At 42.7% G+C, this 21812-nt stretch overlaps 1 protein-coding gene and 1 long non-coding RNA gene across 3 annotated transcripts; one reads left to right on the plus strand and one right to left on the minus strand.

The window, feature by feature from the left end:
* Nucleotides 1–4560: 4560 nt before the first annotated feature.
* Nucleotides 4561–6662, minus strand: LOC121988582 (fructokinase-like 1, chloroplastic). Its single transcript, XM_042542075.1, has 2 exons — nt 5749–6662; nt 4561–5472 (listed from the first exon to the last, which is right to left on the minus strand). Exons 1-2 carry the CDS (start codon nt 6568–6570, stop codon nt 4780–4782), a joined length of 1515 nt encoding a protein of 504 aa, XP_042398009.1. The 5' UTR covers nt 6571–6662; the 3' UTR covers nt 4561–4779.
* A 6731-nt stretch (nt 6663–13393) lies between these two features.
* Nucleotides 13394–15324, plus strand: LOC121990490. 2 transcript variants are annotated; one of them, XR_006114609.1, is made up of 3 exons: nt 13394–13837; nt 13919–13986; nt 15307–15324. It is a non-coding gene; the product is annotated as an uncharacterized LOC121990490 (long non-coding RNA). The 2 variants fall into 2 exon arrangements; XR_006114610.1 differs by having other exon boundaries at nt 13394–13846; nt 15307–15323.
* The last annotated feature ends 6488 nt before the right edge of the window (nt 15325–21812 follow it).

Genomic DNA, 21812 nt, shown 5'->3' on the forward strand with positions numbered 1-21812 from the left:
CTCCCCTTTTATGCGTCCTCCTGCTAGAACCTGCCCCCCTGTCAGAAAACGTTAGACGCCCGGCTTTGTCCTCTAGTCCTGGACACCTGTCGCGCTGCTATTTGTTGTGAAAGCATCTTTCTGTTAGGAACCTCCACCTTCGCACTTGGGTTTTGTCCTGTAATGAGGGACAGCTGGCAGGCTACTACTGGCTATGAGGGCATCTTTTCGTTTCAGGAACCTTCGCCTTCACCCGCATCGTTGGTATGTAATGATTACCCCTGACGGACCGTTGAGATTCTCTGCACCCGTATTACTTAGCTCCTTCGATCCATTGTGTCCCCGCACCAGCCTGCACCTGTGGTTCGCATTTCCAGGCCTCCAACTCGCAGACCTGCAGCCCTAACTGTCTAGACATAGCTACGCTGATCTTCAACCTGCATCCTGCGCTTTGTACTTCCTGGCCCTCAACCGCAGGTCTGTAGCTCGGGCTGCTTCTGATCAGCTCTGCCGCTTCCGACCCATTGGCCTATACTTCCAGTTCTTGGCCTCTGCTTAGCTCTGCCGATACCGACTTGCATCCTGCACTTTGTACTTCCTGGCCCTCAACCGCAGGTCTGTAGCTCGAGCTGACTCCGCTCAGCTCTGCCGCTTCCGATCCATTGGCCTATACTTCCAGTTCTTGGCCTCTGCTTAGCTCTGCCGATACCCACTTGCATCCTGCGCTTTGTACTTCCTGGCCCTCAACCGCAGGTCTGTAGCTCGGGCTACTTCTGATCAGCTCTGCCGCTTCTGACCGGCCTCTGTGCTCTGTATTTCCGGGCCCTCTACTGCAGGCCTGTAGCTCGGGCTGCTTCTGATCAGCTCTACCGCTTCCGACTCGCTTCTGCCTATGCTGAGCCCTGACTGCCCTGTCAGCCTGTCTTTTTGACCGCCAAGTCGCCATGACTATTGACCGCCACCTCCTCGTGACTTTTGATCGCCACATAGCCTGGACTTTTCTAATCCTTTCCTCTTGGGCCCCTCCATCACTAACCGTATCACCTAAGATACATTACTAAAGGGAATCATGACAGTCTATATTTTTATATAAAAATAATCAAATAAAATTACTAATAAAATTTATTTTTTTTTTTAAATATAAAAGGAAAAAACTATTCGCATAATTTTATTTTATATTTTACTAAAAGTAATTATTAAAGGATATAAATTCTTAATTAAATAATAAAATATAGGTGTTTGAGTCTTCTAAAATTAATTTAGAAGGACCATCCAATCCCACAAATCAGGCATTGGACAAATAATAAATCTAGCTGGTCTTGGAGATTCAAATATACTTAAAAAAAAATTAGAATGATAAATTCAATTAATCTTTGAAAATTAACTTGATCCTATAAAATTTTTCATCAATCATAAAATAAATTAAGAAATGCTCATAATAGTAGGTAGCCAAGAAAATTAATATCCTTTAATTATGCGCTCTATTAAAAAAAATATACAAATTTACTATAGGATACTATCATAAATACTTAAATATTCTACTGTTGTCAAGAGTCAGGACTCGGTGGTCCCTGATAGAATTTTTTTTAATAATTTAAGAATCCAACTATTTAATCGAGTATTCTAGACCGGAGTATCTTATACGTTCAGCATAGTCATCTTAGCTGAAAAGGATAAATGACAAAGAAGAATAACTCACGGGGACAATAACCGAATTATTAATTGAACATCGGTTATCTAGATTGTCATAAATTTATATTAAGATGATATTTGTTTTTCTTTTAAGAATCAGAATAGGAATAAATATTATAGTATTGTGGAATGAGAATGAGTATGAGCTTGGGTATCATTCTTAAAAATAATGTTTGGTTAGTTGAATATTTTCAATAGAAATGAACTTAAATTTTCTTTTTTACCCTTAGAGGAAAATAAGAGAAAAAAATTATATAAGAGAGAAAGTTGAATGTGAGAGAAACATAGGATGAGAGAGAAAGTGTGATAAGAGAGAAAGTATGATGGAAAAAATAAAGAGAGAGAAAGTATAATGAGAGAAAATGAGGAGAGAGCGTGATAGGAGAAATTGAGAAGAGAAAAAGTATGATGAGAGAGAAAGTGTGCTAAGAGAGAGGAAGAGTGATAAGAAAAAAATAAAGAGAGAGAAAGTATGATAAGGAAAAATGAGAGATTGAGAAAAGAAAAAGTATCATGAGAAAGTGTGATGAGAGAGAATATGTGATGAGAAAAAATGAAGAGAGGGAAAGTGTGATAAGATAAAATGAGGAGATAGAGAGTGTGATGGAAGAGAACAAAGAGAGAGAGAGAGAGAGTATGGTAAGAGAAATTGAGGAGAAAGAAAGTATGTTAAGAGATAGAGATGTAAATGAACCAAACGATTCCCGAGCTATTCGGAGCTCGATTTGGTAAAAAGCTCGTTCGAGTTCGTTCATTTATCTTATAGAACCGAGCTCGAGCTCGATTTCAGGATCGACAGTTTTATTGAGCCAAGCTCGAGCTTAAGGATATTCGGCTCGTGAGCTTGCGAACATGTTCGTTTATAGGCTCGCGAGTTAAAAAAACGAGACTTAAACCGAGTCAAAAAATGAGCTCTAAAACGAGCCTTAAAATGAGCTTTAAAATGAGTCAAAAAACGAGCTCTAAAACGAGCCCAAAAACGAGCCTGAACTCGCTTAACGAGTTAGGCTCGTTAACTTTGATAATCTAGTTAATAACGAGCCGAGCTCGAACGGTTCGCGAGCTTGATAATTCCAAAACAAGTCGAGCTAAGTTCGATTCGAGCTCGAGCCCGAATATAACTTAAACGAGCCGAGCTCGAGCCTAATATTGTTCGGCTCGGTTCGGTTCATTTACATCCCTATTAAGGGATAAAGTGTGATATAGAATGAGAGATTGTGTGAAGGGAGAGAATACTGAAAGAAAATGGCAAAGAATGTATGATGAGAGAGAATTATAAGAGAGAAAGTATGTTAAGAGATAAAGTGTGATATAGAATTAGAAGAGAGAAAGTATGATGAGAGAGAACAAGGAGGGAGAGTGAAATAAAATAAAAATTGAACAAATATACTGTTCATGTCGCGAATCTGAGAAGACGAAAATGTCGGAATGACGTGTCTGGAATGTTGACCACATCTTCACAATCCGGATGGTGAGTTGTCTTCTGTGTTGACCAAGTCGTCAGAAGCCCTCTGGTCAATAGTGCCTGCATCCAGCAACCGGGTTGCCCCGATCCCTGGTACCCCGATGCTTGAGGTGGTTCCCTGGCCCCGGGGGGCGCCCTCGGATGGATCAGTGAGCTGATTGCGATGCTGATCGAGTCGTCGCAGCCCTTTAGGGTAGATGAATGTGGGTCAGCTGAAGAGTCGGATCTGGGAGCGACGACATAGAATCCGGTGCAGCATGGATCCAAAAGGCGGTATGTCAGCCGAAATACGACGACGATTCCTAAGCCAGAATATCGCAGTGGCTTGCAGGCCAGGACACGGCACGCAGGTCGACTAATACCAATAACTCACAATCATAATAGCGATACGAAATACAGTTGCTCGGTGGCTGAAACACAGCACACAAGGCAAAACGCGGGTCACAAAGATAAAGGGCAATAACAGTAACCCAAAGGTCGGATTAGCAGTGACTCGAGAGCCGGCGCATCACCCGATAGGAGTGCCGGACAGCGACGACGGCGCTGTGCCTTCGACGAAGGTCGTGGGTCTATTGGTGTTTGTCACCAGAGGTGGCATCGGAGGGTGGCAGCGGCCACTAGAGGTGGAGCCAGTGGTCGTTGGAAGCGACGGTAGAGGTCGCTGGATGCGACAGAGCCATCGGGAAGGAAGAGGACTACGAACCTCAGATTTGGCCGTCGCTGAAGACGACAAAAGGTGTCATCGGTGTCGGAGACGACAAAGGGGGGCGCCAACCTCGGAGAAGAGGGGAGGTGGCCGCTGGAGGTTGCTGCCGGCGAGGGAAAAGGGAGAGCATGGGTAACGCCAGAGGGCGGGCTGCGTCTACGTGAGGAAGGCAGCGCCAAGTATAACCGGTGGCGGCGGCGCGAGGAGGAGGAGTTGCGGCTATGGAAGGTGGCGGCGTGAGGCGCCGACTGCAACGATGGGAGGCACCGGTGTCGACGGAGAAGGGAGGAGGTGGCCCCGAAGACGATTGTCGCCGACAAATATCTCCGGCGGCGATAGCGAAGGACCAAGAAGAAGACCTTTCTTCTTGGTGGCAGCGGCGGAACCCAGCCCGAAGAAGCCTCCTCCCTCTCTTCTAATACCAAAACCCTCAAAACCTGAAATGACCAAAATGCCCCTCCTTTTTTCTCATATCTCCGTTTGAGCCCCAAGATCCGTTGTATCATATATTAAAGGTATTTTCGTCTAAAACTTAATTCTCATTCTCATTCTCATTCTCATTTCATCAAAACCCAAGGGAGAAGGTGGATTTTCTCTATACCCAAATTTTTAGATTTCATTTTAAAATCTTAATTTCATTCCCATCAACCAAACACAAAATTTAGAAATGAATCCATTCCCCCATTCCTAACCCCCTAAACAAACGCCACCTAAATAATATGAAAATATTGATAAAATAAAAAATATATATCTTAATGTATTAACATTGAATCAGACACCTAATCACTTTCGTTAAAACAATAATCAATAAATTGCGCTCGCAAGTCAGATCAACGACAACGTCACCGTCGTAACCGTCGGCCTGAGAAACCCGGCGTCGCCACAGCAACAATCAACATGTCACTATATTCGTTTATCACATCGCCGGATTTGAACTTTACCACATTGAAGGAACATAAACTTGCTCTTTCAGATTCTGAGTCGCGCTCTCCGTCGGAAACCCTCTCACACCGCCAATTGTCCATTGCGAGATAATTCCCGCAGCGACTGCAAATCGGAGCTGCCTTTCCAACGCATCCTGTTCCTCGAACATCTCTGGATGTATCGTTAGCTTTCTCATGATCGCCGCAACCACAGCATCGCCGGAACCGGTCCTATCGCAAGTGAAGGGAGTAATAAGCACATCCTCAGTCCCAACAACTGCCCCGTCGAATTTGGGAGTGTAGTAATGTATGCGAAGCGTGCCGTCGGTCACAAACAAGATCTTTATCCCATCATGCCAAAGAGGAGCGATTTCCTCGCGAGTATAATGGTGATAGCTCCTCCTGTTGTAGGTCTGCTCGATGTCTTCACTGTAATACTGGGGTCTGTAGTTTCGCTTCTTCTCAAAGTACTCTTCGTCCAAGAGGAATTCCATCTCCGATCTCGACACCTCAATGAGGTCCGCTTTGCTCCACGCCTCCTTGATAAGTTCTTGAGTCTTATCTCTCGATTTCCACAGAGGCAAGGGCAGATTCAGATCGAAGAAAACGTTGCTGCTGTACTTCTTGGATAACTTGATCGCCCGAAACAAAGCTGGATGCATTGCAGGAGACAGTAGGATTTCTGAGTTGAAATGGAAGATTCTAGCCTGCAGATTGCAAAAAGAATTTCTTAGCGATGTTTCCACCCTTACTAGAATGAACATCATCAGATTTCTGAGATTAAATGAATGATTCTGGCCTGCAGATTTCGAATGAATTCCTTAGCAAAAAGTTTCGACCTTTCTACTTGATAATTATTTCGTTCAGGAAATTCGTCGAACACATGGAGAGATGGTACTCCGAACAAGATCGAGGTCTAGAATGAAGAATCTGCTTTAAAGCTCATAAAGAAGGGATTGAAGAATTTTAGTAGAGAGTCGAACCTCCTTTAGAACAGAAACGTCGATGTCGGATTTCAAGAAGGAATCCTCTGCACAAGGTCTGGCAGTTTCAGCCAGCAACCTCTTCCCACCGCCATCATCGTCCCTGTCCTCGAATTTTAACTTCATGTAGGAAGCTGCGGTTTTGGCCGTGGGATCGGCCTTCAGCGCCCGCGTCCGAACCTTCTCCAAGTTCATGCGGTAGATCAGATCGTCGCCGAAGTCGTCATCGCCGACCTTCCCCATGAAGGCCGCGCGACCGCCGAGGCGGGCGTGGGAGACAGCGACGTTGGAAGGCGGGCCTCCTGGCGCCCTGACGAACTCGGGCGGATCCCACTGGAGCTGCTTCCAGGTGGAGTACTGGTCCGGGTGCATCTGGCGCTCGGAGACGCGCACCGTCGGCACGAACTCCCTCCGCGCCGCGCCGAAGCAACAGATCAGAGGCGGGAACTCGTAGGGTAAGTCGATACCGTCGTCGAAGTCGGCCTCGTCGTCTTCCTCTCCCGCTGCGCTGGGATCTTCCCGTAGAGGGGGGTTTTTCGGTGAACGCCGCCGCGTTCTCTTAGTTGGTGCTGGAGAGGCGGCAGTTTCGGCAGATTTCTTCTTTCGGCCTCGGCGAGCGGGGGGTTTGGGGGCGTCGGAGGCTCCATTTCCGGCGCCATCGATGAGGGAGGCTCTGAAGGCGGAGGTGGTATTCCTTGATAGGTGTGTGGGACGGTCGATTGGGAAGAGGAAGCGGATAGAACGGTTAATATCTGCAACCAAAGTCCGAGTCCTCGACGGAGAAGGGACGGCGAAGGCGTTGGTGGTGAAGAAGGCGGCCATGGCGGAGTTTACTCTTTCGTGTTCTTACTCTTTGTAACTTTATCCACCCGTGCCGCAGACAGGAGACGCGACTTGATACACGATTTGTAGGAGGCTCTTTTGTGTTGTTACTTTTCTCACGCCATATGGCCATAGAGCATAATTGCTTTTCCCACACCCTCAGCGCCTCTCCTCTCTCTCTCGCCTATTAAATGACTTTTTATCCCTTTTTAAACAAAAACAAGTTATTTTATTTTTTATTTTTTATTTTCTTCTTTAGTTTTATTTTTTTTAATTTTATTTACTTCTTTAGTTTTTTTTTTATTTTTTCATCAATTTTTTTTTATTTTTTATCCATATTTTACTTTTAAATTTTTTTACAAATAATAACCTCTAAAATCTACTATTAAAAAAATAAAAAATTATAAGACATCCAGTCACATGTCCCAATATCACCTGTCCACGTATCCCATTCGTTGCTCCAGCCCATCGTCGGTGGCTTCCGGCCACCGTCTTGATTAAAACTATTTCAAAGGAGAAGGTGAATGAAGTGAGGTCATCATCGGCACGATCGACATCGAAATTTGGCCGAATCTGAGCAAACTTTCCTTCACTGTTACTCTGAGTCCCTTCTCAGATTCGGCCAAATTTCGACGTCGATCGCGCCGATGACGACCCCCATGTGTTCACTTCCTCTAAGATATAGTTATGGTCGAGGCGACGATTGAAGGCCACCGATACTGAGCTTGAGATGACAAGTGAGACATGGGGATAGAAAATTAAGGACAAAGGATCCGATCTCATATTATAAATATAAAAACTAAGTATATCATTCTTGTCAATAAAATATTTAATAAAAAATAAAAAATATGGAATATGAAAAATGATATAAAGGTAAATAATAGAAGGAGCTGAGAAGGGAGTGGGTTAGAGGATGCGAAAATTTACAACTAAAAAATAAATAAAAAATTATAAATATATAATTAAAAATTATTGAAAAGAATAAAATTGATAAAAAAATGATAAAAAACATTGATTAAAAAAACAAAACTTAATAAAATAAAACAAAATAAAATAAAATGGGGAGAAGAATAGAAAGGGATAAGGGTCAACAAAAAATAAGTGGGCCGGAAAGGAAGAGTTTCAGAGAGGTGAGAAAAGCACAACTTAGCAAATATTATAGAAAAGTTCTAAAATTTAAAAAATGGAACATAAGAATAAAATAATAGATATAACAATTACGGTCATTAAAAAACAAAGAATTAATATTTTATAGATATAACGGATAAAATAGATAGGAGAGAAAATAGATACGGTAGAGAATTCGAATTTAAAATTATAGAATAAAATAATAGATATAACAATTACGGTCATTTAAAAACAAAGAATTAATATTTTATAGATAATAACGGATAAAATAGATAGGAGAGAAAATAGATACGGTAGAGAATTCGAATTTAAAATTATAGTATATAATAAATAGTAAAATAAAAATAGAAGAAGTCTTATTATAAATTAAATAAATTAAAAAGAACATAGAACTATAACTCTTAAGATAAAAATGATAAAAGAAATTATAAACATAATTAATATATGTAGCTCAAACAATGACATAGCTAGTACTGGGCTGCACTGGGCTGAAACCCAGTGCAGCCTAGCAATTTTTAACACACTAATTTCTGAAATCCCTAGTTTTTTTTTATCGCCAGGTGAACACATCGAGCACTCAGTCCAGTGCAATTTTTTTGCCACCCTCCTCACAACGGACACATCGAGATAGTGATCGTCATTCGTCGCCACCTTCAATCCTTCTTCAGCCACCGGTTCTCCTCGCTCAGCCTCTTATAATACCTTTTCAAACACTGATAAGTGGTAATCTCCATCTACATCTTCTTCGTCTTCTTCATCCTTCATCAAAATCCAACTTTTCCATCAATTTCACCTAAGACTAAGAATCCCTCCTTTTTATTGCCTCTCCAAATCAATTGAAATAGGGGACACAAAAATGAATTGGGCACAGGGCACCTTACCTCGTTCTCCTGTTCTAGAACAGCAATTTCCACTTCTTCTTCATTTTTTTTTTTATGATTTTGTGAATTCTTTGGTTCCTTCATCTTCCTTGCTTCACCCTTATGGGAATTTCGTGTGTGATGAATTTACCAGAATGCCATTAGAGAATAGAGATTGTTCGCTTTGCCCTAATTTTTTTTAGGAAAGTTTTTTCCAACCTAAGTTAAATTTCTGAAAAATTTAAAACATTATGTCAATCTAAATGTGATACTCATTATTATTTGTGATTGTTGTGGTTGAAAAAAAAAAGTTGAAGGTCTTAAGTTTACTTCTAAATTCCCACATTTGTTCTCTTTTGAAGTCCTTTATTTTTGTGTTTGATTTCAGGCATTTCAAGTTTCAACATAGCACTGAATTTTACGGGTAGGCAGTGGACTTCTCTTTATCTTAAAGTGGCAATCACAACCTCACAGGTAATTTTAGATTTGTAGTTATGATTTTATTTGAAATTATTTAAAATTTTAAATTATCTGAAAATTATGATTCTAATACTAGGGAATGTTGTGATATTATAAATTAATTTATTCTTGTGTTTGAGTTTATCATAAAATGAATAATATGATTGAGTTTGTTATAATTGATTGGTAGTTGTTTTTTGTTCTTAAGTTATAAATAATTAATTTGTAGTTATTTTTTCCCTTAGGTTATAAATGGAACATCAACAACCTTCAAATAAAAAGCCAAAAACATTACTGTCATTTTTTAGGAAAAGAGATGATCAATCTGAATCTGATAATCAATTGCAATGTGATATACCTCTTAGACCAACAGTTGGATCCTCTACTTCTGATTTACAACCTCATTTTATATCTAGGCCAACAGAACAAAGAGAAGAAGAATTTGATATTTCTTCTATTGAATGAGATCCAGGATTACGGAAATTGATTTGTGAATACTCTGTTAATGAGCGGGATGAGATTAGAAGAGCATATATCAAAGCAGGTCCTTATCAACCCAAACTTATTGAGTATCCAAGAACAAAAATTGGAAAGAAAAATCGTCGATTTCAATATGTTTGGTTCAAACAATTTCCTTGGCTAGAATATTACCTTCAAAGGACAAAGCATATTGTTTTCCATGCTTTCTTTTTTAGAATACAAGTAATCCAATGGCTCGTTCTGCACTTGTTTCTGAAGGGTTTAACAGTTGGAAGAGAGTTAATGATGGAGAAAAATGTGCATTTCTTATTCATGTTAGTTCATTGTCTTCATCACATAATAGATGTGTGAAATGTGTTCAGGATTTGATGAAACCAAAGTAAAATATTGACAAAGTGTTGAATGCTCAATCTACGGAAGAAATTATAAAGAATAGGTTGCGCCTAAAGGCAACAATTGAAGGTTTATTATGACTTGCAACTCAAGGATGTTCTTTTAGAAGTCATGATGAATCAGAGAGTTCCTTAAATTGTGAAAATTTTATTGAATTGTTGAAATTTCAAGCACATTTAAATAATGAAATTACAAAAGTTGTGTTACATAATGCCCCGCAAAATGCTAAATACACTTCTCCACAAATTCAAAAGGAAATATTGCATATTCTTGCTAATAAAGTGAGAACAATGATTCGAGATGAATTGGGAGATGCCAAGTTTTGTATTCTTGTTGATGAAGCTCAAGATGAATCTAAAAAAGAGCAAATGACCCTTATTTTCAAATTTGTTAATAATTCTGGATTTTTGGTGGAATGTTTCTTTGAGATTTTGAGTGTTGAGGACACAACATCAGCAAACCTTAAGAAATCAATTTCTGACGTCTTTGTTCAACACAATATTCAAATCCACAACATGAAGGGACAAGGGTATGATGGTGCAAGTAATATGCGTGGTGAATGGAATGGGCTTCAAGCATTATTTCTTAGAGATTGTACATAAGCCTATTATGTACATTGTTTTGCTCATTGTTTACAGTTAACATTGGTTGCAGCTACTAAGGATGTGCCTTCTATTTGGAAATTCTTTTCTTATTTGACTTCCAATGTAAACTTCGTTACCTCATCTCCTAAACGTCTTAGTGATTTACAATCTGCTCAACAAGAAAAGATTGCATATATGTTGGCTATTGGTGAGTGTGAGTCTGGTACAGGAGCTAATCAAATTGGTATATTGCATAGACCTGGTGCTACTCGTCGGAGCTCTCATTATGATTCTGTTAGGAACTTAATAGACATGTATGCACAACTTGTAAGATCCTTGGAAATCTCAGTGAAAATGGGTCAAATGGTACAATACGTGGGGAAGCTTATGGTTTATGCAACATAATTATGAGTTTTGAATTTGTATTTGTGTTGCTTTTGATCAAAAATATCTTAAAAACCACTAACATTCTTTGTCAAGCTCTACAAAATAAATCACAAGACATTGTGAATGCTTTAAAATTTGTCTCAACCACAAAAGCCATCCTTCTAAAATCTAGAGAAGATTGTTGGGATGAATTTTTTGAGAAAGTAAAGACTTTTTGTGAACGACATGATATTGAGATGCCTGATATGAGCTATGGTTATAAAGTTAATCATTATTGTCAACAACGGGATCATGTCACAGTTGAGCATCATTATCACTATGATATTTTTAATGCTGCAATAGATTTTCAAGTGATGGAACTAAATTGTAGATTCAGTGAGGCAACAATGGAACTTCTTGCTCTTTGTTCAGCTTTGGATCCTACTGATTTATTTAAAAAAATTAATATGGGCTATATTTACAAGCTTGCATCAAAATTTTATCCGGCTGATTTTACTCAACAAGAAATTCATGCTTTGAGAGTTGAATTGGAACACTATCAACTTGACATAGTTTGTGATCGTGAGTTTCAACAAATTCCTACTATTTCTGCATTATATAGAGAAATGATTGTGACCAAAAAGGCTGAGAGTTATGTTATGATTCAGAGATTGATTCGTCTTGTCTTGACTCTTCCTGTATCAACTGCAACGGCAGAGAGAGTCTTTTCATCCATGAAATTTCTCAAAACGACACGTCGCAACAAGATGGATGATGATTTACTTTCCGATTGCATGATTCTCTACATAGAACGACAATTGTCTGAAAAAATAGACTTGGAATCAGTAATAGATGAGTTTTATACTCTAAAATCTCGTCGAGCATAGCTTAAGTAGATTAAGTATTTTGTATTCAATTTGAACTATGTAAAAGGATATTGGTATATAAATGTTATATGTTTGTTAAATATTTAGTATACATGTATGTTTTATTATTGTCGTAATTTAGCCCAGGGCATTTGAAGACCCTAGTTATGCCATTAATTTCAAATAAGATTAGATAAAAATATCAAATCAAGATTTTAGGATAACATAAATGAAATATTATAAAATATTCTACTAAAAGAAATAATTTTAATAGGAGTTGATCTAAATGAATATATCGGAGTAAAAAATAAGGAATATCAAAAGGTGTATAAGGTTGGATTATGAGTTTAGAATTAGAAATGAATAAGAGAAAACTATATTAAATTTTGTGATATCATATGACCCTATACTAGCTAATACAGTTTTTTAATAAAAAAGAAGAACACTTAGTATGTTTAAAAGTGAGAGTAATAAATCGTAAATTGACTTTCTTATGGTTAGGAAGAGAGATAAAAAAATTTGTAAAGATTGTATGGTCATCCTTGGAGAAAGTTTAACTATCTAACATATATTAGTAGTGTTGGATATACACCTCAATCATAATATCAATAAAAGAAAAATATACATGGCTCCTAGAATTAAGTAGTAGAAGTTAAAGGAATGGAAGCAAAATATATTTAAGAAAAATATAATAGTACAAGCATTAGGTAAAATATATTGTGACTCTAATACAACATGAGATAAGTGTTGGGACGTGACTCTAATACGACATGAGATAAGCGTTTGGACCTTTGCATCCGCTAGAGGGGGTGAATAACTTTTCACCCAAATCGTAGCTTCCTAGGCTCATTAGTACACAGCGGAAATACAAAACAAAACAAATAAGAAAAAACTAAACCCTAGAAGACAAGAAACACCAAGCAAACCTTAACACGTTTATGTAACATGGTTCGAAGATAACTTACTCCTACTCCACTGTTGTCCGTAAAATGGACAATCCTGATCCGTCAATAGATGACTCCCCTGAAAACCTCGGCTAGTTCAAATAGCTCTTTGCGGGTGGAGAAACCTTACCACAACCTCACATAAGCACGCTTGATCACGCAAGAGCTTGGAAGACTCTAAAAGGGATTAATGAAACATCCCTTACTACTTGGGTATGACCAGACCACACAACCATAAAAGAATAAAAAATAAATAAATAAATAAACAACTACTGGTATGTGATTTGCTAGAAACTGATCCATAAACTCCACATTCAAAGGAAACACTAATGCATCACACATTTGTCCAATATAGTGCAAGATAAAATGTCAAAAGAACAAAAAAACTCATATTTAAAGTGTAAAATATCGGAAAAATGATAATTTTTAATAAGGGAATTTTCCGGAATTTTTGGACATTTTTCGGGAATTTTTCGGAGCTCGTATGGACGAGTTCACGGGGATAAAAACAGGGCCTCGAGAAAGCCTGTTTGGGCTACCCATTTAAGAGAGGAAAAGATTTATTTATTTATCTCTTTTTCCTTTTCTTATTTATTTTCTTATTTTCTTTTTTTTGTTTCTTCTCATTCCCGCACCCTTCCTTCTTCTCCCCGACGCCGCCGCGTGCCTTCTCCTTCGGTGCCCTAACCGCCGGCCACGGCGGTTCCTCTCTTTATCTTCTCCTCTTCTCGGTGAAGCCGAGCCTTTCTTCCTCGCCGCCACCCACTTCCTTTTCTTCCTCACTGATTCTGTGCCCTAGCCGCCAGCAACCGAGCCGCCAGTTCTCGGTTCCCGATCGCGACCCCGGTGTTTCCCTTGTGCCCGAGCATTGCTGACACCGAGCAGGAGCCGAGCGATTTCTTGCCCTAGGTGCCGACGACGCACCTCTTTGCCCTAGCGCCGGGCCGCCGTCGAGCCCTAGTTCTCCGGCCGACTCTTCCTTCCCGAGCCGCACCAGGCGATGCCATCACTTGAGGCCGGACGGAGCAGTGCATACCCCTACTCCAATTGCCCAGATTCGGTAGCCAATTTGTTCCTCTGCCTAGTGTCAGTAAACAAGCCTTCTTCCCTCTGTATTGTCGTCGGCCACAAGATTTCGAGCATCAACAGATTTCTATAGCCTATTGACAGAGAGGAAGAAGATTTGGGTAAGGCAGGTAGGGTTCTGTGTTTGCAAATTCTTATGTTAGTGGGTTAATTGATTACATTGGTGTTTTATTTGTTTACAGCAGCAATATACCTTTGCTGGCAACAACAAATCGTGTGTGTGGATCAACAATCAAGGCTGTGAATTTAGGTAAGGGTAGGAATTTGATGCGTTTTGTAGTTAGATGTTTATGTGGTAAGGGAATTAGGTTTGGATTTAATCTAATGGGTTGATTGGGGATTTAGTTGCTAACCCTAATTAACTATTAGATTTAAAAAGGTAAATTGAGGATATGTGATTAGGGTTTTACCCTAATTTAGTGTCAGAGCTTTTTATTTAGCTATTTATATTGGAATTTTAGCTAAATAAAATATATCTCTGTTGGTATCACAGGACCTTGACGCGAGACGAGTATCTCGACGTCGTGTTCGGACCAGATTTGACATTTCCTATTGGAGGCGGGTACTTTTGACTTATTGTCTTTGATATGCTTAGTAATTAAATTAACAAGATCCATTAATTGTGTTTCTTACTTGTTTCGGTTAATCACTGCCCAATACATGCTACCTGTTGATTGATTGTTTGTTTACATCTTGTATGGATATGTACCTGATTCCACATGCTCATGGGTAGTGATATAACCATATTTTACCATGTCAGGACCTAGGTTTGATACCTTATATGATCAGATACCTTGATATGATTCATTCGCTTTGGTGCACATTATGATATGTCCAGAGATTGGTTTAATATATTACCATGTTTAGTGACATGCACCATTCGCATGATTGTATGCTGAGTGATTGATTGCTCCTTTATTGTCGAGCACTTTGCCAGTTTCATCACTGTTCGGTGCTCCATTGTGACGCTCATGGGTAGCGAGATATAGCGTGGTAGCACGTCAGTTTGACTCTTCCGGTGCTCCGTTGATCCGCTCAGGGGTAGTGTGACGCAGCGTGTAGCACGTTAGAGATTCCTCCCCGTCATAGCGTACCGGGAGTTGAGAGCATTGCGCTCCCCCATTTATGATTTGGGGTAGAATGCGTATGTACTCGACATCCGTCCCACTCGATCACTCATCGAGGAGTAGTGTTGCGAGTGCACGGTTGTCACCCTACCCACTCGGTCCCACTTGTGTTGTGAGTGGCGTCAGGGGTGACCATGACATTGGCATCATATGCATGATGCATTTATTGTTTGTGTTTGTGTTTGTTGCACTTATATGCTGCACATTGCTTGGATACCTTGATTGACATGCATACAGGTCTTCTATACCTTTCGGACTGTTTGTCCTTATACCGGGTCCTGGTTAGTACAGATTCTCTCCTGTCTTCTTCGGTTTGTAGTTACCTTTATCTTTATCAGGAGACTGTACGCATGATTAGTGCTAGGTGTTATTTCTTTACTTTGCATATCAATTGTACCTGCTGAGTGTTGGACTCACCCCGCCTCCATTGTTGATATTTTCAGGTTGATGCTGTCAGGAGAGAGTTCCAGTTGCTGGTCCCTGCAGACCTCGAGGATGTGATTGGTTTTTCGTTTGGTTTCCTTTTCTGTTCTAGACTGTTTGCACTTGTTATGTTCTGGATTTATTTGCTTATGGACATGATATAGATTTTATTATATCGATGGATTTGGATTTGGTTTTTATTCTACTACATGCCTGCCTGGACGGCAGAAGAGGTGAGTTCGTCGGATTTGAGTTTTACGAGTGTAGTTGAGTAGGGTTGATTTCGAGTCAGAGTATTATTACTGCGTGGTTGTGTCAGCCAGAGGCTGAATATATATATATAAACTGCGTGGTGATTGATTTCCATTACTGTTATTATTCCAGCCGCCTATGGCTGAGTATTTAGTACTTGTAGAAAATTTTGATTGTCCGCCGTACAGGGGAGATGCTGCCGAAATTTTCTCGGACAGGGACTCTTCTGGGGGCGTGACAATTTAGTGGTATCAGAGCACAGTTTTACGATCTTTTGTTTCGTATTTTGGATTTTCGGAATTTATCTGATACCAATTTATTTGGTATCAGAGCGGGTTATGATACCTGCTTTTGGCGTTCTGGAGATTTATCGGATACCTGTTGTTGGTATTCTGGATATTTGGGTTAGCCAGGTTTGCGAGTCAAACTGGGCATTATCGGATTTTCGATATGGTTGTGTTTCGGATTTATTTGGATTTCCGGCGATGTGTACGTTCGGAATTTTGAGGTCAAATTGGGGACTGGACAGCGACGGAACATCTCCAGACAGCAAATAGGTATGTTGTTATTTGATGTTTGTTATATTGGTATTGATATCTGTAATTTAATTTAACAGATATGAGACGATCTACTCGTATTGCTGCGAGACGTGGTGCTGGACGACCACGTGCGAGGACCACGGATATGCCGAGATGCCCACTGTTAGTGAGCCCGTCGGTCAGGGACAGACTCAGGATGCGGCGGGAGCATCGGGCTCTCAAATCCCGATAGCTCCTGTGGAGATACCTATTTTGGCCACACTGACGGTATCCACGCCTACCTTATTTACCGTACCATCAGGTGTACCATTGGTGTACCCGACATTTGCTCCAGCGCCTGGACCTACAGTGTACCCGACACCAGTGGCACCTGTGCCCCCAGTGCCTACAGTAGCAGCTGCTGCACCATATCCGGTACCATTACCTACCGTACCTCCACCGCCACCACTTTTGTCCCCAGGCAGTACCACCGATGGCTTATATACAGCAGCAACGGGAGTTCCTCCTCCGGTCTATTCCGCGGTACCACCGTAGTATCGCTCCAAGAGTTCCTGCGGCCGCCCGACTCCGATATTGTCCGCACGAGCTAGGATTCGACCGCCGAGTCGATGAAGACTCGTTTCACTCTTTTTCGCGGGGATCTCGATCCGAGTATGGCTTTGTCGTGGATAGAGACTATGGAGCGGACATTCTTCTATATGGCTTGCTCCGAGTGGGAGAAAGCGGTGCCTATCATTTACGGGATGAAGCAAATGCCTGGTGTCAGCGTTTTATTATTGGTGAGCGCAACGTCACATGGACGAGTTCGGAGAGGCTTTTGAGAGCCGTTTCTTTCCATGTCCTATCGGATGGCTCGCCGATTTTATGAGTCTGCGGCGAATAATCGCTCGATGACCGAGTATAATCAATTCCTCCGGTTGCTTTTGTCCGAGTTAGTCATGGAGGAGAACTTCGTAATCACGATTTATACGAGTTGGGCGGTTACCCGCATGTACGACTTGCGGATTAGGGATTACATCTTACTCGATGCATTGAATCGAGCTTTGATGATAGAGTTAGCTCGGCAGAGCATATCCGGACAGGAAAAGAAAGCATACGGTCGACATCGTGGCGAGTCCAGCGAACAGGCGGCATGTGACAGATCGCGTAGCGATCGGTCGAGTTCTTCCGGGGTTTCGTAGGCCTCGAAGTCGTGATTTCCTCGGGGCGTTCCGGTCTCCTCAGATCGGAAGCACCACCATATATCTGATGTTTCCGATGTGGTTCCAGAGACCACATCACTTGACACACTGGAGCATCGGTTTGCTTTTATTGCAACGCACAGGCACCTGAGCCGAGATTGTCACCAAGGCTCAAAGGCCTGCAGGAGGGTCGAGCGGAGGGACTAGTCGATCGATGTCACGACGAGGAGGGCGGAGATTCACACCTCACGGCGAGGCGGCTCCTCTGCGGCAAAGATTTGGCATGCTTGGGCAGAGTACTCCAATGCTTCAGCACCCGCAGTTTTGCTCGGGACCTTATTATCCGACTCGACTCGGTCGGCCACCATATCGATCACCATCCTCTCGCCTTATCGCACATAGTCAGCGCGCCTCAGTGCCCAGCCACAGCAGCCGCTGGCAGTGTTACCACCTCCTCCTCCGCCAGAGACTGGTCGTGTTCATGCGATTACCAGAGAGGATGCTCAGCGGGCCGACGGATCCGTTTTCCGTGGTACGATTTCCATTTATGCATTTACTGCTGATATTTTGATTGATACTGGTAGTTCGCATTCTTTTATATCCCGTACCTTTATGCGGGAGATTGGTAGATTACCTACTGTTAGGTTGCGGCGATTGACTGTCTCCCTACCGTCCGGTGATACTTTAGACGTCACCCAGGAGATCAGAGGTTGCCCGTTAGACTTTGGCAACATGATACTTACGGTAGATCTTCTAGTATTGGAGATGGTCGAGTTTGATGTCATACTTGGCATGGATTGGCTGTCAGTTTATCATGCTACCGTTGATTGCCAGACGAGGGTGGTCACCTTCCAGCCACTGGCATCAAAGACGACGGCATCTCGATTATTTCGGCGATTCAGGCGCAGAAGCTGCTGTCTCACGGTTGTCATGGTTTTCTGTTGTCGTTGATCAGTACTGAGGACAGTAGCAGTTCGCAGCTCTCCGACGTTCCTGTAGTCCGTGAGTACCCAGATGTATTTCCAGAGGAGCTACCAGGTTTGCCTCCCAGAAGGCCAGTGGAGTTCGCTATTGAGCTGATTCCGGGAACCGCGCCGACATCGAAAGCTCCGTATCGTATGGCACCAAAAGAGTTGAACGAGCTGAAGGTTCAACTCCAGGAGCTTTTAGACAGGGGATTTATTCGCCCTAGTGTTTCACCATGGGGTTCTCCAGTTCTGTTTGTCAAGAAAAAGGATGGTACTATGAGGTTGTGTATTGACTACAGGCAGCTGAATGCAGTTACCATCAGAAATAAATATCCATTACCGCGGATCGAGGATTTGTTTGATCAGCTCAGGGGTACATCAGTGTATTCTAAGATTGATCTGCGATCCGGATATCATCAGTTGAGAGTCAGAGATTCTGATATCCAGAAGACAGCATTCCGTACCAGATACGGTCATTATGAGTTTTTGGTAATGCCATTTGGGCTTACCAATGCTCCAGCGGTGTTTATGGACTTGATGAACCGCATTTTTCTGGAGTATCTGGATCAGTTTGTTATCGTTTTCATTGATGACATATTGGTCTACTCTCGTTCAGAGGAGGAGCATGCACAGCATCTTCGCACAGTCTTGGAGATTCTTCGACGACATCAGCTGTACGCGAAGTTCAGCAAGTGTGCATTCTGGCTATCCTCAGTTGGGTTTCTGGGACACGTGGTTTCTAGCAGGGGTATTTCAGTTGATCCTCAGAAGATCGAGGCTGTCACCGGTTGGGAGCAGCCGAAGTCAGTTCAGGAGATCCGCAGTTTTCTGGGATTGGCCGGATATTACCGACGTTTTGTCGAGGGATTCTCGCGTATTGCTATGCCGCTGACACGTCTTACCAGGAAAGGCGTGAAGTTCATATGGTCCGAGGATTGCGAGACCAGCTTTCAGGAGCTGAAGCGGAGATTAGTGTCGGCTCCAGTTTTGGTGCTACCTTCTAGAGAGGATGGGTTTGTACTTTACACCGACGCGTCTCTTCAGGGTTTGGGCGCTGTTCTGATGCAGCACGGCAGAGTAGTCTCTTATGCTTCTCGTCAGCTGAAGGAGCATGAGAAGAACTACCCAGTTCATGACTTGGAGTTAGCTGCCATCATCTTTGCTCTGAAGCTTTGGCGTCATCATTTATACGGTATCACATTTGAGATTCTCACTGATCATAAGAGTCTCAAATATATTTTCACTCAGAAGGAGCTTAATCTTCGACAGAGGAGATGGATGGAGTTCCTGAAGGACTACGATTGTACCATTAGCTACCACCCGGGGAAAGCTAATGTGGTTGCAGATGCACTCAGCAGGAAGTCCAGAGGGACTTTGGCTTGCCACTGACTTCAGTCACGGACTTGATTCAGAGTTAGATCTTGAGGAGCAGGGACCGACAGAGCAGGGTATTCTGGTTACCATGGTTGCTCAGTCGTCGATCAGGACGAGGATCCGAGAGGCACAGGCCAGTGATCAGCATTTGCAGTTTATTAGCAGTCAGATAGCTTCCGGGCAGCAGACCGAGTTTACACGAGACGAGGAGGGTATTATATTCTTCCAAGGCAGATTATGCGTACCTCAGTCTCATCCGGTCTTACAGGAGCTATTACAGGAGGCACACCGTTCTCGATTTGCGATCCATCCAGGCGGAACCCGTATGTATCGAGACTTGAGGCGTTCCTACTGGTGGAACGACATGAAGAAAGACGTCGCGGATTTCGTAGCTAGGTGTCTTGTTTGTCAGCAGGTGAAGGCTGAACACCAGAGACCTGCAGGGTTACTTCAGCGGATTCCTATTCCTGAGTGGAAGTGGGATCACATTACCATGGACTTTGTGGTAGGGTTGCCGAGGACACGACGAGGCCATGACGCGATTTGGGTAATCGTTGATCGATTAACCAAATCTGCGCATTTCTTAGCGATTCGGAGGACTGATCCCCTGGATCGATTGGCCGATCTGTATTGTCGGGAGATCATCAGACTACATGGTGTTCCATTGAGTATCATTTCGGATAGAGATCCACGGTTCACGTCTCGTTTCTGGCAGAGTCTGCAGCAGGCCTTGGGCACACAACTCCGTTTCAGTACAGCTTTCCATCCGCAGACAGATGGACAGTCAGAGCGGACTATTCAGACTCTTGAGGATCTGCTGAGGTCATGTGTTATGGATTTTGGAGGCAGTTGGGAGGACCATCTGCCGTTGGTAGAGTTTGCCTACAACAATAGCTTTCATTCGGCTATCCAGATGGCACCGTTTGAGGCGTTGTATGGTAGACCTTGTCGGACACCCGTCCTTTGGGATGAGGTTGGAGAGGCTCAGTTGTTGGGACCTCATAGAGTTCAGCAGGATGCAGAGTTGGTCCGTGCTATCAGACGGAGGATGTCAGAGGCGCAGGATCGTCAGAAGAGTTATGCTGATCGGAGACGCAGACCACTAGAGTTCTCTGTTGGCGACCATGTATTTCTACGAGTTTCACCCACAAAAGGGGTGAAGAGATTTGGCCTCAGAGGTAAGCTAGCTCCACGGTACATTGGTCCTTTCGAGATCTTGGAGAGGATCGGAGCGGTAGCTTACCGATTGGCACTACCACCGTCCCTGTCAGACGTTCACGATGTATTCCACGTATCGATGCTGAGGAGATACGTACATGATCCGACACATGTGCTGGCAGATATTCCAGTTCCAGTTCAGCCTGACATTACATATGAGGAGGTTCCGGTACGGATACTCGACCGGAAAGAGCGTCAGTTGCGGAACAAGACTATCCGGCTGGTTAAAGTCGGATGGCAGCATCATTCGGACGAGGAGGCTACTTGGGAGCTCGAGGACACTATCCGAGCTCGATATCCCCATCTTTTCACTTGAGGTATGTGATTTAGTTTACCGTTCAGCATTTATACTCTATTATCTGTTATTAGTACTTGCTGGTGGTAGATAACGAAATTTGGGGACCAAATTTTTATTAGTGGGGGAGAATGTAAAATATCGGAAAAATGATAATTTTTAATAAGGGAATTTTCCGGAATTTTTGGACATTTTTCGGGAATTTTTCGGAGCTCGTATGGACGAGTTCACGGGGATAAAAACGGGGCCTCGAGAAAGCCTGTTTGGGCTACCCATTTAAGAGAGGAAAAGATTTATTTATTTATCTCTTTTTCCTTTTCTTATTTATTTTCTTATTTTCTTTTTTTTGTTTCTTCCCTCCTTCTTCTTCTCCCTCGCGCACCCGAGCCCATCCCGACGCCGCCTCCTTTCTTCTCCTCTCTGCCTTTCTTCCTCGCCGCCACCCACTTCCTTTTCTTCCTCACTGATTCTGTGCCCTAGCCGCCAGCAACCGAGCCGCCAGTTCTCGGTTCCCGATCGCGACCCCGGTGTTTCCCTTGTGCCCGAGCATTGCTGACACCGAGCAGGAGCCGAGCGATTTCTTGCCCTAGGTGCCGACGACGCACCTCTTTGCCCTAGCGCCGGGCCGCCGTCGAGCCCTAGTTCTCCGGCCGACTCTTCCTTCCCGAGCCGCACCAGGCGATGCCATCACTTGAGGCC

Source organism: Zingiber officinale, chromosome 6B (assembly GCF_018446385.1).
Source record: "Zingiber officinale cultivar Zhangliang chromosome 6B, Zo_v1.1, whole genome shotgun sequence".
Classification (NCBI taxonomy): domain Eukaryota; kingdom Viridiplantae; phylum Streptophyta; class Magnoliopsida; order Zingiberales; family Zingiberaceae; genus Zingiber; species Zingiber officinale.

What these genes read in the sequence shown, in the direction of transcription:
- LOC121988582 (XM_042542075.1), bottom strand. Translation starts at nt 6,570, where the DNA reads ATGGCCGCCTTCTTCACCACCAACGCCTTCGCCGTCCCTTCTCCGTCG. An exon ending in ACGTTTCTGTTCTAAAGGAG is followed by an intron (nt 5,473 to 5,748) that starts GTTCGACTCTCT and finishes TGCAATCTGCAG; the next exon opens with GCTAGAATCTTCCATTTCAA.